General features: G+C 40.1%; 1 protein-coding gene and 1 pseudogene across 1 annotated transcript; one reads left to right on the top strand and one right to left on the bottom strand.

Moving 5' to 3' along the window:
* Window positions 1–102: 102 nt before the first annotated feature.
* On the bottom strand, window positions 103–246 carry LOC130854748 (U2 spliceosomal RNA; annotated as a pseudogene).
* Window positions 247–2,318: 2,072 nt separating this feature from the next.
* On the top strand, window positions 2,319–18,878 carry AS3MT (arsenite methyltransferase). Its single transcript, XM_057735720.1, has 11 exons — window positions 2,319–2,367; window positions 2,545–2,585; window positions 2,833–2,960; window positions 4,228–4,378; window positions 4,867–5,003; window positions 5,722–5,791; window positions 6,912–6,993; window positions 8,356–8,487; window positions 8,817–8,959; window positions 11,130–11,264; window positions 18,597–18,878. Coding segments are annotated over exons 1-11 (1,125 nt in total). The 5' UTR covers window positions 2,319–2,366; the 3' UTR covers window positions 18,702–18,878.
* Window positions 18,879–19,835: the final 957 nt, after the last annotated feature.

Below are 19,835 nucleotides of genomic sequence, written 5' to 3'. Positions count from 1 at the left end.
GAGATTCTTATTTATGAATATAGATGCAAAAATCCTACTAAAATCTCAGAGAATTTGAATAGAGAAATAATTTGGAAGAATTGTTAAAATAATTCCAGAATTACAAAGTTGACGTAACAGCTGCAAAACACGACATTACTAAGAAACAATAAAATCATACATCACAGTAATGTACACCAAAAAGACATTTGAAAAAATTCAACTTCTATTTCACACTTGATCTTAGCCAAAAGGCTGAGAAGCGATTCAACTTCTATTTCTAATTAAAACTTAAAAAAAAAAACTCTTGAAGTATGTTTTAGAAGAAAGAATCACAGAACCCCAGAATATTAGAACTGCATGGGGTCTCACAAGTGATTAAATTCTCGCCCCATGTTTTACAGATGAAAAAACATAGCCAGGGAGATTAAATGACTTACCAAGGTCACTGAGCTTGATGATAGGTCTCTTGACTACTAGTCTAGCTTGCTGTTACTTTTCTTAGAAATAAGGATGCTTCCTGTCATTTCTAGTATTCAGCATCATACAAAGGAAAGGTTTCTGGAAGTAAAAAATCCAGTCCATTTCCCCCTGCTACTTCATTTCTGGTAAGTAAATAACCAGTTGGTCATCTAGCTTCTGCTTGAAGACTTCTAACGTTTGGAGGATCATTTACTTAGCAGTGGTGGCCATTTTGGAAAGCTCCACTTGAAAGATGGTTTTGTGTACTGAACCAAAAATCTGCCTTTCTGGACCATACTGGAATTGTTAGACCAGTAGCTTCCAAGGTGGGATGTGTGGAGGTATGCACAAGGCCATCATCCTTGGAGGTAAGAGAAGAAAATATCTGTATATTTATTTTTTATCTTAAAAAGAGAGAATCAACTTTTGCTAATATTTAAAATATGGCTTGATATGAGAGCTCTAACTTGGTCTACATAGCATACCTATCATTTAGCAGGGGTGATATCAAAAACAAAAAATTCTGTGGCTGAAGCACTGACCAATCAGAATGAATGATGGTCACAAGCAGTCTGATCCAAAATCAGCCCTGCACACTAGATCCCTGAGGGAAAACGGAATAACTAAATGTAAGTTGATGGTGGTTTGTTTTATTGCAGTTTATCTGTGTGTGGTTAAGTGGATTTAAGGCTTATCAAATGATGCTTGTGAATAACCGCAAATTGAAGATAATATAATAAAACAAGCAGAAAATGATAGAGCCCTTTCCTTCACTTCCCACTAATCTGTCAAGATAAAGTTACCATTTTAACAATAAATGAGAAAGTGACTACTTTTCTAAAGGAATTAATTTTATGGAGAGAGTGTTTTGAAAGTTAATATTTAGGAGTGTTTTCACCATTAAACGAATGTCAACAACCAGATATCTATAAAAACTGTTATACTTAACAGAAATATTCTAACCTATAAAAATATTCCAACAAGGATCATTTACATGGGTTTAATTTGTTAAAAATGTAAAAACATAACACCTTCCTCTTAACATTTAACAACAACTAATTGACATCTGGGAAGATTGTTATTGTCAGATGAGATTAAAAAATGAGTATAATTTGGTAAATCTTCCATTCAGATATCCTTTCAGTTGAAACCCCGTATCACCTTACTATCCATGAATAGAAATTCTTGTTATAACCACAAAAGGAAATAAGATATACAAATGTAGGAGTGTAGGAAAAACTAAAAATATTTTTCTGCGAGATGAAATGACAATGCTTAGAAAACAAGTGAATCGAACAAAAAATACTAGAGGTTAAGAATGAACTTAGCAAAGTTGCTTCCCGAAATACAATTAAAAATAGAACACATACATACTGTATTGTCATTCCATCACTATGACATTTTGGGAAAGGAGGGAGAACAGATCTATGGTTGTTTAGAAGCTGGGGGTGGGGAGCTTTACTATACGAAGGAAGAAACATTTGGGGTGAGAGTCTTGATTGTAGTGACGCATGCCTTGTTAGAATTCACAGAACTGTACACTTTATAAAGAAAGGTGAATTTTACTGAATGTAAATTATATCTCAATACACCTGACTTTAAAGAGTAGATTGAGAAGAGGTGATTTCATTCCCCAAAGGGGCAAAAATCAGTACATATGTGGGTGTTCATACGAGCGTTATAAAATGAAAAAAACAGTGGAGCAATAAAGGAAGATACTGATTAATAGTAATAGCGTCTTCCTGGTTGGAAAGACCAAAGACAGCCAAGCGGACCCTGGGCCCAGCAGGGCCGGAGCGCTACGTGAGGACACTCGGTCTGACTGCGCAGGTGGGTTCCTGCCCTGGGGCGGGGCCTCGGGAGGGCCGGGCCTCGAGAGCCGCCTGCGGGGGACCCAAGTCCTGGAGTCCGGAGACCGAGGAGACAGTGAGTGTGGTCCGTCGCCTCCCAGCCCGCCCTCAGGGCGGCCTTCTGCCCCTCACCCTGCTCCCCCCACCTCCCGCCTGCCGCCCGCCCCTAGACCACCCCTCTGCCCCGGGTTCCCCTCCCCCGTGCCGGCCTCACCGCCCTCGCCGCTCAGCTGCCTTTTCTCCCTCCCGGCAGTGGCCACCCGCCGCGACGCTGAGATACGGAAGGACGTACAGGTGCCCGCAGTAGGGCCAGTGGCTGCGGTGGAGCCTCGGCTGAGTGGGGGCATTAGGCCTTTGGAAGCCCGGCCTGGCCCTCCAGGATCCCTGGGGTGGGGGCTTAGAGCCTTGCAGGGAGCAAAGGCCGGCCAGGCCTGGATGGGTTGGAGTGGGGTTGGTGGGTGCATGGGAGCCTTCGCCCTGAGGACAGTAGCTCCAGCTCTTCTGTCCCCACCCCTCACCCCACCCTTGGCCCCTGGGTCAGACCTACTATGGGCAGGTGCTGAAGAAATCGGCAGACCTCCAGACCAATGCCTGCGTCACGGCACCCAGGCCAGTCCCCAAGCACATCCGAGAAGCCCTGCAGAATGTACATGAGGAAGTGTCCTTGAGGTAAAGTGCCCTGTGCTGCCTCCGTGAAGACCCCAGACAGCAGCTTTCTCAAAAGACAGTGATAGGGGCTTCCTAGGTGGCGCAGTGGTTGAGAATCCGCCTGCCAGTGCAGGGGACACGGGTTCCATCCCTGCTCCAGGATGATCCCACATGCCGCGGAGCGACTAAGCCCGTGCGCCACAACTATTGAGCCTGTGCTGTAGAGCCCGTGCTCCGGAACAAGAGAAGCTGTGGCGATGAGGAGCCCGCGCACCACAACGAAGAGTAGCCCCTCCTCACCACAACTAAAAAGAGAGCCCGCACACAGCAAAAAGGACCCAACACAGCCAATAAAATAAATAAATAAATTTATAAAAAACAACAAAAAAAGATAGTGATACCAGGTCACGAGGAAGTTAACCCGTCTCCTCCAATCCATGGGGGCTTGCCTTGTCAATTATAAAACTGGTAAAGCACAGCACTGGTCATCTTAGGTCATCTTACTGCTCTGTTGAAGAACTGCCAATGACCACCCCACCCCCCCTCCACACACACCCTTTACTCACAGGATACATTCACACTCCTTGGACCTGACATTCAAGCCTCCAGATTGGCCCTCCCTTCCTAACCAACCTTGGCTCCCTCTGATGCACTATGCTGCTCTAGCCGGACCTTGCCCTTCCTCCTGCCGTCAACACTGCCAAGATGATTTCTGCCTGCCCAGCATGCAGTTATCAATCTGGAATGCCTTCCCCCTCCTTTCTACCTTCCAAATCCTATCCACCCAACACTTCACTGGTGTCCTACATACTTTGTGAAGTCTCCTTCAATCCTTGAGCACGGCGTCCCCAAACCACTATAGCAGTTAACTTCCTGTGCCACTCAGTTTGTAAATAAATCATGGAAAATGTTTTCTGTGTTTGTGTTTTACCTCCCCCATTAAATACACTTAGGGGACAGAATTCTTGTCTTACCTTTCTTCTTCAATAACTAGCAAGTCCTGGACCTGCATTAGATGCTCAGTTAATGCCTAACAAATATTTTAGTTGGTTTCTTTGTCTTAGTACCTGGTACAGTGCCCACCAATTCAATGGTAAACAAAGCAGATAGAGTCCCAGCCTTCATGGAGCTTCAGATGTAGTGAGGGAGACTAAACACCTAAAGAGAAATTGAATGAGTGATGGAAGGAAGGGAGGAAGGGAAGGAGGAAGGATTTATCAGATTTTGGTGGTTCCACATCTTCTAGTCTCTAGAGGGAAAAAATATGTATATATTTTCTATTTCCCAGGTATTATGGCTGTGGTCTGGTCATCCCTGAGTGTCTGGAAAACTGCTGGATTTTGGACCTGGGTAGTGGAAGTGGCCGAGATTGCTATGCACTTAGTCAGCTGGTTGGTGAGAAGGGACATGTCACCGGAATAGACATGACAGAAGGTCAGGTGAGGCAATTATTTCAAGGACAAGGAGGAAAAAATTCTGAAAAGCATTCTTTTAGAGATAAAGTTGTTTCCTTTGACGCTTCAAGGATAATTAAGAAGGTTGCTAAATGCAGTGATCATTTGTGCCATTACTGCTTCCTGACCTGGAAACTGAGAACTTTGATCTGACATATGAATATCATGATGACTGAATGGAGTTTGACCTTTTCCTTCTTTCTGCCATCTATCCTGCAAGATTTTCTTATTGAGTGAAGAGTTTAAGTAAAATAAAATCCATGTATCAGACAGGGGGTTTATGCCCCATTGAGTTGTCCCACACTGTGGCATATTCTGCATGCCCAGATGAAGCTTGTTTACTTACTTAAAACAGTGCGGGGGTGGGGGTGGGAGGGCGGGGGAGGGAGTATATTCTGTAAGTAATAGGAGACTAGGGAAAAATTAGTGCATTCAAATATATTGATTATCAAATCTATTTTTTCTTCCTTTAGGTAGAAGTGGCTAACAAGTACATTGAATATCACATGGAAAAATATGGCTTCCAGGCACCCAATGTGACTTTTATTCATGGCTACATAGAGAAGCTGGGAGAGGCTGGAATCAAGAATGAGAGTTATGATATTGTTATGTAGGTCTATGTCCTTACTGTTGGGAATATAGCCCATTTTGTATTGAACACACAAATGTTACCACTTTTTGCTGAATGGACTCTCATTTAGGGGGTTTAACTAAACTTAGCATGACTTAATAAAGGGAAGGAGCTGGCCTGGGGCGCTTGTAGTCCACCAGCAGAGCACACTCGCCCAAGAGAGAATGTATTTTAAACTTGACCATGGTTTGCAAATGAGCCCAAAAGACCAGCAAGACCACTGAGTCTGCTGGTACAATATGCACTTACCTGTTATCTTTAGTATTATTTTCATGGATAATAAAATTATAGGATTCTGTGTTTCTGTTTTTCCCCTGAGTTGTCAAATCATATCCAAGTGACAGCCTTAATAAAGCTGTCTTTGAGGAACTTAGCCTATTTATGTGTGATGTAAGAAATGCCTTGTGCAGTAGGCATCTGGTCCCAGGTGATTTTGTTGCGTGGTCAGCATCAGGGCAGAAACAAATAAGAAGCATGCCTCAAAATTTTTTCTGCACACTTAAACTTGCTAACAGTTTATTGAGATTTTAAACACTCTGTGCATCTCCCTTGTCTTGGGACAAAGTTGAGTGTGGGGAAGAGAGGAGGAGGAATGGTGTAGCTTTGAGAAAATGGTGGGAGCCACCTTCAGGGACTAAAAGGATTTGAAGGTGTCTAAGTAGTCTGCAGATATGCTTGACATTCTATTCTTTTTTAGATCCAATTGTGCCATTAACCTTGTACCTGATAAACAGCAAGTGCTGCAGGAGATATATCGAGTGTTAAAGGTGAGGGGAAGAGGGAGAGAAGTGGTCTTTGAACATCAGTGAGAGCGCATGAGTTCTGTCCTTGTTCCCTTGAGCTGAGAGCTCAAACTCTTAATGTATCCATTAAATTAGAAAGGATGGCAAAAAGGGGGAGTGACAGAAGTACCCTAGATATGAATTTGTTTTCTGCTCAGGTTGCAAAAGGTGATAAATCTGAGAGTCACGATTGTGATTGAATATTTTAAAATTTGCTTTCTTGGCTGTTTTTCCTCCTGTTTGCTGCCGTACATGATCCTAGAATAGCATCTGCAGAGCTACGGGGGCCTTTGGACTGACTACTAAGGTTATTTTGAATATACTCTCCTAGCATGGACAGTGTTACTCAGGGCTCCTTATTTTGTATCCGTCAGGATTCCAGATCTTTGGGAAGTTAAGAAAGATTAATCTTTTACATGAACTACTCTCTTAAAGGAAAACTTGCAGGAGATCCACACCCTCTATATGTATCATGATAGAAGATAGAAGAGTCTGAGATTCTTGGTTTATAGCGCTGATGTAGAGATCAAATAAGAATATCTGTGTAGAAGTGATTTAACAATGTTATAATTAGTATGCCATTGTGTAGACTGGCTCACTATTTTCACCAGGGTGTGTCTTTAGAAGGTAGAGACATTACTGTAGAATCTAGACCTCCATGCTCTTGAAATCAGCTAAATAAAATCTTAAAATTCCTGATCACTCATATGTCTGAGGTTTTTAAGAACATTGTTTTAAAAAGATAATGTGTTATTATAAAAATAAATAACAACATTACAAAAGTTATATAATTTTTAAGGGAGAAGAGTTTATGAATACCGTCTCCTTCTGTTAGTTCTGTAACAACCTGGGGCTACTTTTGCTTCAGATTGGTTAAGCTTGGAAAGTTATTTTATTACCTGGTGAGTGGGGCACTGAAAAAAAATCTTGGCAATTGGCTATCGATTTTAACTAGGGAGGCGACTAGTAGTTATTTGTTCAAAAAGGGTCAGCTCAAGAACTTCTGTTGTTTTTTTAAAACTTGATTTTATCCCCTCATTCCTTTCTTTGCTATCTGGGACTAATGTAATCTTTAACCTTGTTTGGATTAATTCTGCTGTTTCAGCATGGTGGGGAGTTATACTTCAGTGACGTCTATGCTAGCCTTGAATTGCCAGAAGACATCAGGACACACAAAGTTTTATGGGGTAGGTTTGTGTTTTATTTTGTTTTGAGGCAGATACTCGTTCAAGTACAGAGTTCCATTCTACTAATATCCAGGATGAAGCTTTGTGATGTGGGGACACATGGGATTAGGTCAGGAGGGTTAGGTTCTGTTTCTGCTCTGACACGCAAATCTAGTATGACAGTGGACAATTTAATTAATCACTTTGAGTCATGTGTTCCGAACTGTGAAATATGGATAATAATTCAATCTCATTTTGGGGCTGTTATGAAGATTAAATGGGGTAATAAACGTGAAAAATTCTTGAAAAGCTGTAGTGTGGGAATGATGGCAACTGCCCTAGAGTTGATGTCGCCTTCATTCCCCATGGCCTCATCCTTACTGTGTTTTGATCTCTTTACTGTCATTTTCATGGAGTCTCTGCACACTGAGGAGATATGTGTTTGGTCATGTGTTTGGTCAGTCTGACTATGAAATCAAAAGTTCTTCTAAAATAAATTGTTAACTTTTTTCTTATTATATAATAAGAAATGAATATTGTTAAAAAGTTGGAAAACAGGGAATTCCCTGGCAGTCCAGTGGTTAGGACTCCATGCTTCCACTGCAGGGGGTGTGGGTTCCATCCCTGGCGGGGAACTAAGATCCCTAAAGCCATGTGGTGTGGCCAAAAAAAAAAAAAAAGTTTGGAAAATACAAAAAGAAAAAATTACTACTAAGCACATAACCCAGTAATAACCTCTTTTAATAGTTTAGTATATACACTTTTAGAGTTTTTTCCCTGTGGGTGTGTATAATAATATTGGGAGTATACTGTATATAGAATTTAGGATTCTAATTTTATTTATCATATTTCCTAAGCCAAAACTTTAAAAAATACTTTAAAATGTTTGTAGTATACCACTAGATTGTACAGCCGTTCCATAGTTTATTTGACCATTTCTCTATTGGTAATGATTTAGGTTGTTTCTAATTCATTGATGTAATAAATTTAAAAACCATAGTATGCCGTATGAACATTAATAGTAATTACTGTTCTAGTAGCAGATCATTATGAGATTAATCTGGAACTGAGGCAATTTTGTAATTTTTCTTGTATTTTTTTTACTCATATAATATAGTGCTTTTCAGAATGTGACCTGATACATACATGAATATTATGATTGATAGAGCCAGTACATCAGTGACAGTCCTGAAGAATGGTTCCCAGAGGCAATTAGCTAGCATATCTGGTTTTAACCATGACTTCTGAGATCTTGGGGGACACTCAGGTCCTTCTATTTTTCTGGGACCTGTGTTCTAACTAATACCATAGCCTAATCAGACAGAAGAATAATTCCCTTAGTATCCAGTTATATTCATTGATCTGTGATTTTTCTCTTTTTAGGTGAATGCCTGGGTGGTGCTTTGTACTGGAAGGACCTTGCTATCCTTGCCCCCAAAATTGGGTTTTGCCCTCCACGTTTGGTCACTGCCAATTTCATTACAATTCAAAACAAGGAACTAGAAAACATAATTGGTAAGAAACAGCAGCAGGGACTATTATAACTGCACCCTGAATGGTTCAATTCTGGTGATTATCAAGTGTCTCCTAAGAGAGTCTCATTGAAGGAGACTTCGTGTCATCTGGAAATCTCCATCTTATCTCCTGTTTAATGGCAACCTCCAAAAGTTTGGTATTTAATAAATAACTTTGAAGTTATTCAGTAAATAGAGTGATGTGCCCAGAAAGATAATTGATGGCATACAAAGAAGAAATCATCTTTATAATATTAAGTCTTCATCTGCTGAGCAAACCAATAGCCATTGGAGTGCTGGAGGTGAACCGTGAGTATATTCTGTTTTTAGGTGACTGCCGTTTTGTTTCTGCAACATTTCGCCTCTTCAAACTCCCTAAGACAGGACCAATCAAAAGATGCCAAGTTATTTACAATGGAGGAATCACAGGACACGAAAAAGAACTAATATTTGATGCAAATTTCACATTTAAGGTAAATAAAGTTTTCCACGACTTTCAGCATTCTTCCTATTCTTACCTTTGCTCCAGGAATCTTTTCTTAACCTTGCATTGCTTCTCACTTTTCTGGTCTTGGTGTATGTGTATGTGTGTCTGGCTATATGTACACACACACACACACACACACACGTATACCTGTATATATATATTTGCTGAAGCATTAAAAAGTAAGTTGCAGATATCATGACATTTTACCTTTAAATATTTCAGCGTGCATCTCCTACATAACCAAATACCATTATGACATCTAAAAAACTTTTCTATGAGAAACATTATTCAGACATCAGATTAATGGAATTGTAGAGAAAGAGGATGGAAAAATATGAGAGGACTGCCTAACAGTATTTCAGTTGTTCAGTTGTATTGTGGAATTAAGGAAATGTTAGTGTATGATACTGATATTTCTACTACTGCTTTTAGAGTAGGCTTTGTTTTCTTAAAACAGAGACGTACAGGCTTTGGAATTAGATAACTGGTCTCAAATTCTGGCTCTGTTATTTATTTATTACTCAGGTAAACTTGAATGTACCACCAAAATTGTTTGAGATACAGTTTGCTCCACTGTAAAAGTAGGGATAATAATACCTACATGGCAGAATTTCTATAAAGATTAGCAATAATATAGCAAGACAATGGTACTGGGAACTCAGTAAATAGAAGATACAGTCCTTATTTGTTTCAAAGGTGGAAGGAAGGAACTAGAAAACGTGATCAGTAAGAAACAGCAGCAGGGACTGTTATAACTGCACCCTGAATGGTTCAAATTTGGTGATTATCAAGTGTCTCCTAAGTGAGTCTCATTGAAGGAGACTTTGTGTCATCTGGAAATCTCCATCTTATCTCCTGTTTAATGGGAACCTCCCAAAGTTTGGTATCTGATGAAGCACTTTGAAGTTATTCAGTAAATAGAGTGATGTGCCCAGAAAGATGTGCCTTTGGTCTAGATAGCATTTTCACATTTCTTAAATACTCCCTGGTGCAGCAGAGCATTAATGCTTAATCAGAGAGGGAAGGGCCTTTGAAATCATCACTCTGGTCTAGTGGCTTTCAAAAAAACATTTCTAATAGCAGAATTTTTTAATTGAGATATAATTGAGATACAACATTATATTAGTTTCAGGTATACAACATAATGATTTAATATTTGTATATATTGTGAAATGATCACCACAGTAAGTCTAGTTAACACCCATTACCATACATAGTTACAAAATTTTTTTTTCTTGTGATGAGAACTTTTAACATCTACTTTCTCGGGACTTTCCTGGTGGCACAGTGGTTATGACTCCACACTCCCAATACGAGGGGCCCTCGTTCCATCCCTGGTCAGGGAACTAGATCCCACATGCATGTCACAACTACGAGTTTGCATGCCACAACTAAGGAGCCTGTGTGCCGCAACTAAGACCTGGCAAGACCAAAAAAAAAGAAATCTACTTTCCCAGCAACTTTCAAATATATAATACAGTATTATTAACTACAGCCACTATGCTGTACATTATATCCTCCTGAGTTATTTATTTTATAACTGAGAGTTTGTATCTTTTGACCCCCTTCAGCCATTTTGCCCACCCTCTACCCCCATAGAATTATTTTTTTCAGCAAAATTTTATTTAAAAAACCAGTCCTCACTATGTGTCAGTCATTGCTTTATATAACCCCAGTATCTGAAGGGATACAAACCGAGTTTATTTCATAGGAGCAGGGATTGGACAGCTCAGAATCTCCTGTGTTCATTTCTGGTTCCCAAGGCGTGGACCCTTCACACACCTCCCAGGCACCCTGGGACTCAAGGAAATACACTTTAAAATTCACTAGTCCAAAGCCCTCATTTTAGTGATGAATAAGGTGAAACTCAGAGAGCAGTGATTTTCTACCTTTGCCTCTGAGCAGAGACTAGACCCTGGAGCCATGAGTGTCCTTTTTTTTGCATTGCCGCCAAAGGAAAACTGATCATGACACTGGTCAGTTCCGTGTGGAAATAAGCATGAAGCTAGCAGCAGGGGCTGAACAGGAGAAAATACTATGTCAAAAGGTGCAGTCTTTTACCTTGAGATACTGCTCACGAGTAGAACTTCAGGGTGTTTTTCCTCTATTGAGACGAAAGTGGCATCTCTAAGAATGTCTTTCATGCTACCCTTCAGAAAGGTGAAACTGTTGAAGTGGATGAAGAAACAGCAGCTATCCTGAAGAATTCACGATTTGTCCAAGATTTTCTGATCAGGCCAGTGGGAGAGAAGTGGCCGACATGTGGAGGCTGTGCTGCCTTAGAAGCAAAGGTTTGCTTGGCTTTCGATTCCCTAACCTCAAACAAAGAACCATTTAAAAAATCGTATGGTCGCCACAAGACTGCTAAAGCAAGAAACAAATCATTGTTCTTTTAGTTGGCCACCATAACTTATTTCTGGCGTTTTTGTACCTATAAAATGATTTGAGTTAACGTCATAACTTAATTTTTCCAATACTGAGAGTCAGTCAGAGATTCCTAACTTGGTGCATCCATCAGTGGACTTTAGGGCATCCATGAACCTGTTAAAATTATATGTGTATTTTCTGGGGGAAGGGTCTGTTACTTTTTTTTTTAAGCTCTTTATTGGAATATAATTGCTTTACACTCTTGTACCAGCTTTTGAGGTACACCAAAGTGAATCAGCTGTATTTATACATATATCCCCATATCCCCTCCCTCCCGCGACTCCCTCCCGCTCTCCCTGTCCCTGCCCTCTAAGACATCATCCATCATCGAGTTGATCTCCCTTTGTTATACAGCAACTTCCCACTAGCTATCTATTTTACAATTGGCAGTGTATATATGTCTGTGCTACTGTCTCACGGGTCTGTTACTTTTATCAGGTTCCCAAAGGGGTACAGATACAAAAAAGGTTAAGAGCCACCTTAGAAAAAATGATTCAAATTATACATACATAAACCTTTTAATATAGTCAAATTGTCCTCTAGAAAATTTATACCAGCCTATATGCCCACCTGCAATGTATGAGAATACCTTTTTCCTGCATTCTTACTAATATTGGGTATTACTTTTTTTGTTTCTTTTTTTTTTAGAGCGTACAATTTGGTATCCCAATCTCCCAGTTCATTCCCCCCCAACCCTCCCCGCTTTCCCCACTTGGTGTCCATATGTTTGTTCTCTACATCTGTGTCTCTATTTCCGCCTTGCAAACCGCTTGATTTGTACCATTTTTCTATAGTCCGCATATATGTGTTAATATACGATATTTGTTTTTCTCTGACTCACTTCACTCTGTATGACAGTCTCCAAGTCCATTCATGTCTCTACAAATGTCCCAGTTTCCTTGCTTTTTACAGCTGAGTAATATTCCATTATATATATGTACCACATCTTTTTTATCCATTCATCTGTTGATGGACATTTAGGTTGCTTCCATGTCCTGGCTGTTGTAAATAGTGCTACAGTGAACATTGGAGTGCATGTGTCTTTCTGAATTACGGTGTTCTCTGGGTATATGCCCAGTAGTGGGATTGCTGGGTCATATGGTAGTTGTATTTTTAGTTTTGCAAGGAACCTCCATACTGTTCTCCATAGTGGCTGTATCAATTTACATTCCCACCAGCAGTGCAAGAGCGTTCCCTTTTCTCCACACCCTCTCCAGCATTTACTGTTTGTACATTTTCTGATGATGCCCATTCTAACCGATGTGAGGTGATACCTCATTGTCGTTTTGATTTGCATTTCTCTAATAATTAGTGATGTTGAGCAGATTTTCATGTGCCTCTTGGCCATCCATATATCTTCTTTGGAGAAATGCCTATTGAGGTCTTCTGCCCATTTTTTGATTGGGATGCTTGTTTTTTTGATATTGAGCTTGATGAATTGTTTATATATTTTGGAGATTAGTCCTTTGTGTGTTGATTCGTTTGCAAATATTTTCTCCCATTCTGAGGGTTGTCTTTTCATCTTGCTTATACTTTCCTTTGCTGTGCAGAAGCTTTGAAGTTTCATTAGGTCCCACTTATTTATTTTTGTTTTTATATCCATTACTCTGGGGGTGGATCAAAGAAGATCCTGCTGTTATTTACATCAAAGAGTGTTCTTCCTATGTTTTCCTCTAGCAGTTTTATAGTGTCTGGCCTTACGTTTAGGTCTTTAATCCATTTGGAGTTTATTTTTGTGTACGGTGTTAGGGAGTGTTCTAATCTCATTCTTTTACATGTAGCTGTCCAGTTTTCCCAGCACCACTTATTGAAGAGGCTGCCTTTTCTCCATTGTATATCCTTGCCTCCTTTGTCATAGATTAGTTGACCGTAGTTTATCTCTGGGCTTTCTATTCTGTTCCGTTGATCTCTGTTTCTGTTTTTGTGCCAGTACCATACTGTCTTGATCACTGTAGCTTTGTAGTATAGCCTGAAGTCAGGAAGCCTGATTCCACCAACTCCATCTTTCCTTCTCAAGATTGCTTTAGCTATTTGGGGTCTTTTGCGTTTCCATACAAATCTTAAAATTTCTTGTTCTAGTTCTGTGAAAAATGCCATTGGTAATTTGATGGGGATTGCATTGAATCTGTAAATTGCTTTGGGTGGCATACTCATTTTCACAATGTTGATTCTTCCAATCCAAGAACATTTTAAGTCCCTCCATCTGTTTGTATCATCTTTGATTTCTTTCATTAGTGTCTTATAGTTTGCTGAGTACAGGTCTTTTACCTCCTTGGTTAGGTTTATTCCTAGATATTTTATTCTTTTTGTTGCAGTGGTGAATGGAATTGTTTCCTTAATTTCTCTTTCTGATCTTTCATTGTTAGTGTATAGAAATGCAACAGATTTCTCTGTGTTAATTTTGTATCCTGCAACTTTACCAAATTCATTGATTAGCTTGAGTAGTTTTCTGGTGGCATCTTTAGGATTTTCTATGTATAGTATCATGTCGTCTGCGAACAGTGACAGTTTTACTTCTTCCTTTCCAATTTGGATTCCTTTTATTTCTTTTTCTTCTCTGATTGCTGTGGCAAGGACTTCCAAAACTATGTTGAATAGTAGTGGCGAGAGTGGACATCCTGGTCTTGTTCCTGATCTTAGAGGGAATGCTTGCAGTTTTTCACCATTGAGAAGGATGTTTGCTGTGGGTTTGTCATATATGGCGTTTATTATGTTGAGGTAGGTTCCCTCTGTGCCCACCTTCTGGAGAGTTTTTATCATAAATGGGTGTTGAATTTTGTCAAAAGCTTTTCCTGCATCTATTGAGATGATCATGTGGTTTTTATCCTTCAGTTTATTAATATGGTGTATCACATTGATTGATTTGCATATATTGAAGAATCCTTGCATTCCAGGGATAAACCCCACTTGATTGTGGTGTATGATCCTTTTAATGTGTTGTTGGATTCTGTTGGCTAGTGTTTTGTTGAGGATTTTTGCATCTAAATTCATCAGTGATATTGGTCTGTAGTTTTCTTTTTTTGTAGTATCTTTGTCTGGTTTTGGTATCAGGGTGATGGCGGCCTCATAACATGAGTTTGGGAGTGTGCCTTCCTCTGCAATGTTTTGGAAGAGTTTGAGAAGGATGGGTGTTAGCTCTTCTCTAAATGTTTGATAAAATTCACCTATGAATCCATCTGGTCCTGGACTTTTGTTTGTTGGGAGATTTTAAATCACAGTTTCAATTTCATTCCTTGTGATTGGTCTGTTCATATTTTCTATTTCTTCCTGATTCAGTCTTGGAAGCTTATACCTTTCTAAGAATCTGTCCATTTCATCCAGGTTGTCCATTTTATTGGCATATAGTTGCTTGTAGTAGTCTCTTATGGTGCTTTTTATTTCTGCAGTGTCTGTTGTAACTTCTCCTGTTTCCTTTCTAATTTTATTGATTTGAGTCCTCTCCCTCTTTTTCTTGATGAGTCTTGCTAGAGGTTTATCGATTTTATTTATCTTCTCAAAGAAAGATTATACCAGCCTATATGCCCACCCGCAATGTATGAGAATACCTCTTCCCTGCATTCTTACTAATATTGGGTATTACTTTTTAAAATCTTTGCCTATCTGATAAGCAGAAAATAATTTGTTGTTTATTTTACATACATCGAACTTTTGGTATGTTTATTTTTTATTTTTTATATAAATTTATTATTTGTTTAGTTATTTATTTAATTTATTGGCTGCGTTGGGTCTTCGTTGCTGCACATGGGCTTTCTCTAGTTGCTGTGAGCGGGGGCTACTCTTCATTGTGGTGCAAAGGCTCCTCATTGTAGTGGCGTCTCTTGTTGCGGTGCATGGGCTCTAGGTGCGTGGGTTTCAACAGTTGCGGTACACGGGCTCAGTAGTTGTGATGCACGGGCTTAGTTGCTCCGTGGCATGTGGAAGAAGACGGATAGTAGTTGTAACAGATATTAGCATCTCTCTTTATCTTATTTATTTTTACCTTTTCCCCTATTCACGGTATCATAATTATTTTATTAATCCATTCGTTAACTCATATTATTTTATTATTTAGAATAGGCTTAGTGCTGGATTTCAAGTCTCTTTGGTCTGACAGAACTTCCAACATTCACCAAAGTCATTACAGTGATACACCTCAAGGCACTGGATGTTGGACGCCCAGGGAGATAAGCTACTGATGGTGCTGGGGCCAGGTGATGACACAGCATGGGGTATACGTATGTGGGCCTTGGAGTCAGATAGACTAGGTTCACATCTTGGCTCTGCCAGGTATGTGTGATCTTGGATACTTTATCTAACCTCCCTAAACCCTCAGTTTCCTCATGTGTAGTGGGGAGGTAATAATCCCTTTTTTCCTCAGGTTGTGAGAATCAAATGGAATGATGTATGTAAATGTTGACCAATGCCTGGCAAATAATACAACTCAAGAAAAAGAGGCCGTTATGGTTGTGGACTTGCATTTGCTAAGATTGTTGGTCCCTTGGAACTGTGTTCTGTGTATTTGAATTCTGACCATTTTTGCAGGATTCTTTCATCAATCTCTCATTCACTCTTTCTGCTGAGCTCAAAATTTCTGTAATCTTTTCTCCTTGAATTTTACTTTCTGTGGCTTATTTTTGTAGACATTTTGGATACATGGGGCATACATTGATACACAAGTAACTATTGTGCCTTTTCCTCCCTCTTTTGTTACTTCACAAGCAGTCTTTTTTTTTTTTTTTCTTTTTTGGCTGCTGGGCGGCGTGTGAGATCTTAGTTCCCCAACCAGGGATTGAACCGGGGGCCTTGGGTGTGAAAGTGCCGAGTCCTAACCACTACACCTCCAGGGGATTCTTAAGCAGGCGTTAAGAGTAAAGCTGACAGGGTGTTCCCTGTTTGCCTAGTGGTTAGGATTCCAGGCTTTCCCTGCTGTGGCCCGGATTCAGTCCCTGCTTGGGGAACTGCGATCCCACAAGCCAGATCACTCTCCAAAATGGTAAATTTGTAGTTGAGGAAGTTTAACTGGAGATAACAATCCTGGAGCCAAAAAAAAAACCCTGGTATGTTCTTGTTTGGCCTCTATTACCAGCATGAATCAAGTCCAAGCTAAGTGTAGAAGCCACATCTTGAGGTAAAGAGTGATTTTCTTTCTTTGCTTTATTCAATTCTTGAGCACTCTGGTATTTGTCAACTCTTCCATGTTTCTAAGGAGATAAATTTGGGGGGGGAAAGTAGAGAAATTTGAATTTTGACTTTTCAGTCCATTACATTTCATGAGTGTGTTATTGGCCTTTTGACATTCTTGGTAGTTCACTGATAACAAAATCTTACCGGTCAGAATCAATGTTTATCTTGAAGTAATTTTATCATTCCGATTCCCCTGTACCTGCTATCCTGAATCCTGGCTCTAAAAGCTGTCAGAAGATTAGTTACAAGTAAAGGGAGTCTTTCCCTCAGCCATAATACTTCCACTGCGCTCTCCTGGGACACTGTAGTTAAATGAGTTTGCTTCTGCAGGAGATGATTTTCTGCCAGTGTAGCTCTCCTAGCAAGCGGCACCTCGTGTACAGGAGGGTTCCTGACCCCAGGTAGGAATGCAACGTTCTGCTTGTTTGAAGTGGTTTATCATAACAGTCTCCAATCTATCCTGCCTTATTTCTTTCAGCCTGCATTTGTGCCATTGTCTTGCCATCAGTTCCACGTTTCTGGAATGGGAATAATTGACACTGAAGGAAGATTTAAAGAATGAAACAGCTGTGTGTCCTAGAAATATAACCTTGTGCTCTCGGGGGAGGACATTCTTATCTTTTTTTATGGAGGACCTTAATGATAGATTCCTGAGTACCGTAAACAGGTGGCATGTGGGGAATTGCCCGTATTTCTGTCTTCCTATCAGTTGCCGCAGTAGAGGAATGAGAGTACTGCTTCTTACTGAGGGCTGACTCGATAATGACTGTTTTTGAGAGCCCTTCTTTTTCTGTTTTCTTCTCCTCCTCCTCCTCCTCCTCCTTTTTTAATCCTGGCAAACAAAGTATATTTTGCTATTTAAAAAAATTATGTTATTAAAACACTGCAGCATTTGAAATGCTGCACATAGGAGGTGTGCTGTGTACTCTCTGGCTCCAGGTAACAGTCGTGGTAGCAATCACGTGACAACAGTAGTAATAATATAGAGGACCTAGCCTTTATCCAGCAGTTAATATGTTGAAAGCACCACGTCATTGACTCCTCACAATACCCCTGCTTATCTTCATTTTACAGATGAAGAAACAGGCTCAGAGAGATTAATTTGCTACTCCAAGATCACACAGCTAGAAAGCAGTGAGTCTGAACCCACATCTGATTCTAGAGCTGGCATTCTTAACCAGTATGGTGCACTACCTCTCTGTATCTATAGGCACAGGATGTTGGTGCTCGAAAGGACTGCTTGTCAAGGGGTCCCACTTTCTATTTCCTTCAGGTCTTGAGAGCTTTCTGGGCTGGGCGCATGCATTTGAAAGTGATATCGATGATTGCTTGCATACCCTTCTATTTGCCGTGACCACCAACAAATAATGAGTGTTTCACGAATTCATTTGCATTATTTAAGGTGGCTTGTTCATACTCTTGACTTCCAACCTTTGTGCCTGGTTTTTCTCTGACCCTGTTGGCACTGCTGGTGGAGGAATCTCATTTGAAGATGAGAGGAGGAAAAATAAAGACTGCCGTCTTATCTTTTGGAAATTCCACTTACTCTGCCCTGAAATCTTGCTGGTTGAGGTTGGCAATCTCAACATCTGAACATCAGCAATTGCTGATGAGGGTCCTGGTATCTGGGACTTACCTTCTATTTTTGCGCACATTTCTAGAGGTTAGAGTAAGGGAAGGGAAAAAGTTTCAGCATTTCAGTAGCTCAGTTCCAAAACGGTAAAAGGCACAAACAAATGGGAATCCCGCAAAACAAAACCAAGCAAAATCAACTCTCTTGGCCCGAAAGGGACTACCTTTCAGAAGCTGTAAATGAAGTTTACCTTGAAAGTAGTGATAACTTAATTAGAAACTTCAAGAAAAGACAGCCACCTTTATAGGTGAGTGACTGATGCTACTCCTAGGACCTCACAGAATTGTAAGATTGTATCCACCTTCTAGGTCAATCAACTTAAGTCCAACTGAAATGTTAGTGTTTGGGTCTGTCGAAACACCTTTAACTTGTCCTTTCGTTTTGGTTTCTCTTTTGACAGGATATAATCACAGATCCATTCAAGCTTGCAGAAGGATCTAATGATGCGAAGTCCAGAAGTCTCACTGATGCTGCCAGCTGCTGTGGCACCAAGAAATGCTGCTAAAACAACGGCTGACCAGAAGACAGTGGGCAGGAGGTGAACGAATGTTACACGTGTCTTAACCTGCTCTTCTCCATAGCCCATACCACAAGAAAGAATAAATGGCAAAAATCCACTGTATTCTAGATAAAAATAAATGAATTATTTTTACAAAGTATTAAGTAAAGGTTCACGGCAAAACCATCTAAAGACTGAAGCTTTTCTTAACTGATTCTGGTGCCACCTAGTGGCCAGAAATGGAGCTGAGAAGCAGTCTGAGGTCTTGGCTGATGGGCAAGAAAGGCTTCAGAAATTAACGGCCGGCTGAGGGTCTCAGGGAAAACATCTTCCTTCTGACCTGCACAGCACTTTTGGACTTTTCACCATGTTTGCTCATTAAACAGAGCTCCTACTGAAATCATTCTAATCATGCCAAAAGATTGCCAAATCAAATTTGGTAGGAGTGCTCGTGAGGTGACTGGTCTTTTAAATCAAACAGTTTTGTTTTGTTTTGTTTTTAATGTGGAGTTGAATGAAGAAAACAAACAAGTAATCATTTTTTGACCTCAGTTTATCCTAATGTATGACAAAATAGTGACCATTGGCAGTAAATCTTAACCAGATCAGGAAAAGAGTTTGATAGTTTTTAAAAGACAAGCTAGGAGATATAAAAATGGTGGGTTTTTTTCCCTTTACAAGGTGCCCTGGTTAAACTTTTAGGAAAGTATTAGATTTAGTTCTACTTTCCATAGTTAAAGAAGAAGATTGAGGAATATTTCAAGGATGGTTATATCATCAGAAATTAGGAACATTAAGGGAGGGTTCAAGTATGAGTCAATAAACTGAAGACCAGTTGTACCTGAAGACTTTGTCAGGGGCACAGAAAGTGTAAGTCGTATATAAGCCATGGTCCTTGTCATCAGGAGCTGATAGTTCAGGTTTTTAATAACAGCCTTCAAGCAAAGAAGAAATTTAATAAAATCTCAACTGGTTGCTCTGAGCTCAGTGAAAAAAGAATAAGGGGGTAGGGACTTCCCTGGCAGTCCAGTGGTTAAGACTCTGTGCTTTTAATGCAGGGGATATGGGTTCGATCCCTGCTTGGGAAACTAAGATCCCACATGCTGCCCCCCCCCCCCCAAAAAAAGAATAAGGGGGGAG

The sequence above is a fragment of the Hippopotamus amphibius genome, chromosome 5 (genome assembly GCF_030028045.1).
Source record: "Hippopotamus amphibius kiboko isolate mHipAmp2 chromosome 5, mHipAmp2.hap2, whole genome shotgun sequence".
Lineage (NCBI taxonomy): Eukaryota > Metazoa > Chordata > Mammalia > Artiodactyla > Hippopotamidae > Hippopotamus > Hippopotamus amphibius.
This window is presented reverse-complemented; position numbering and strand designations above follow the sequence as displayed.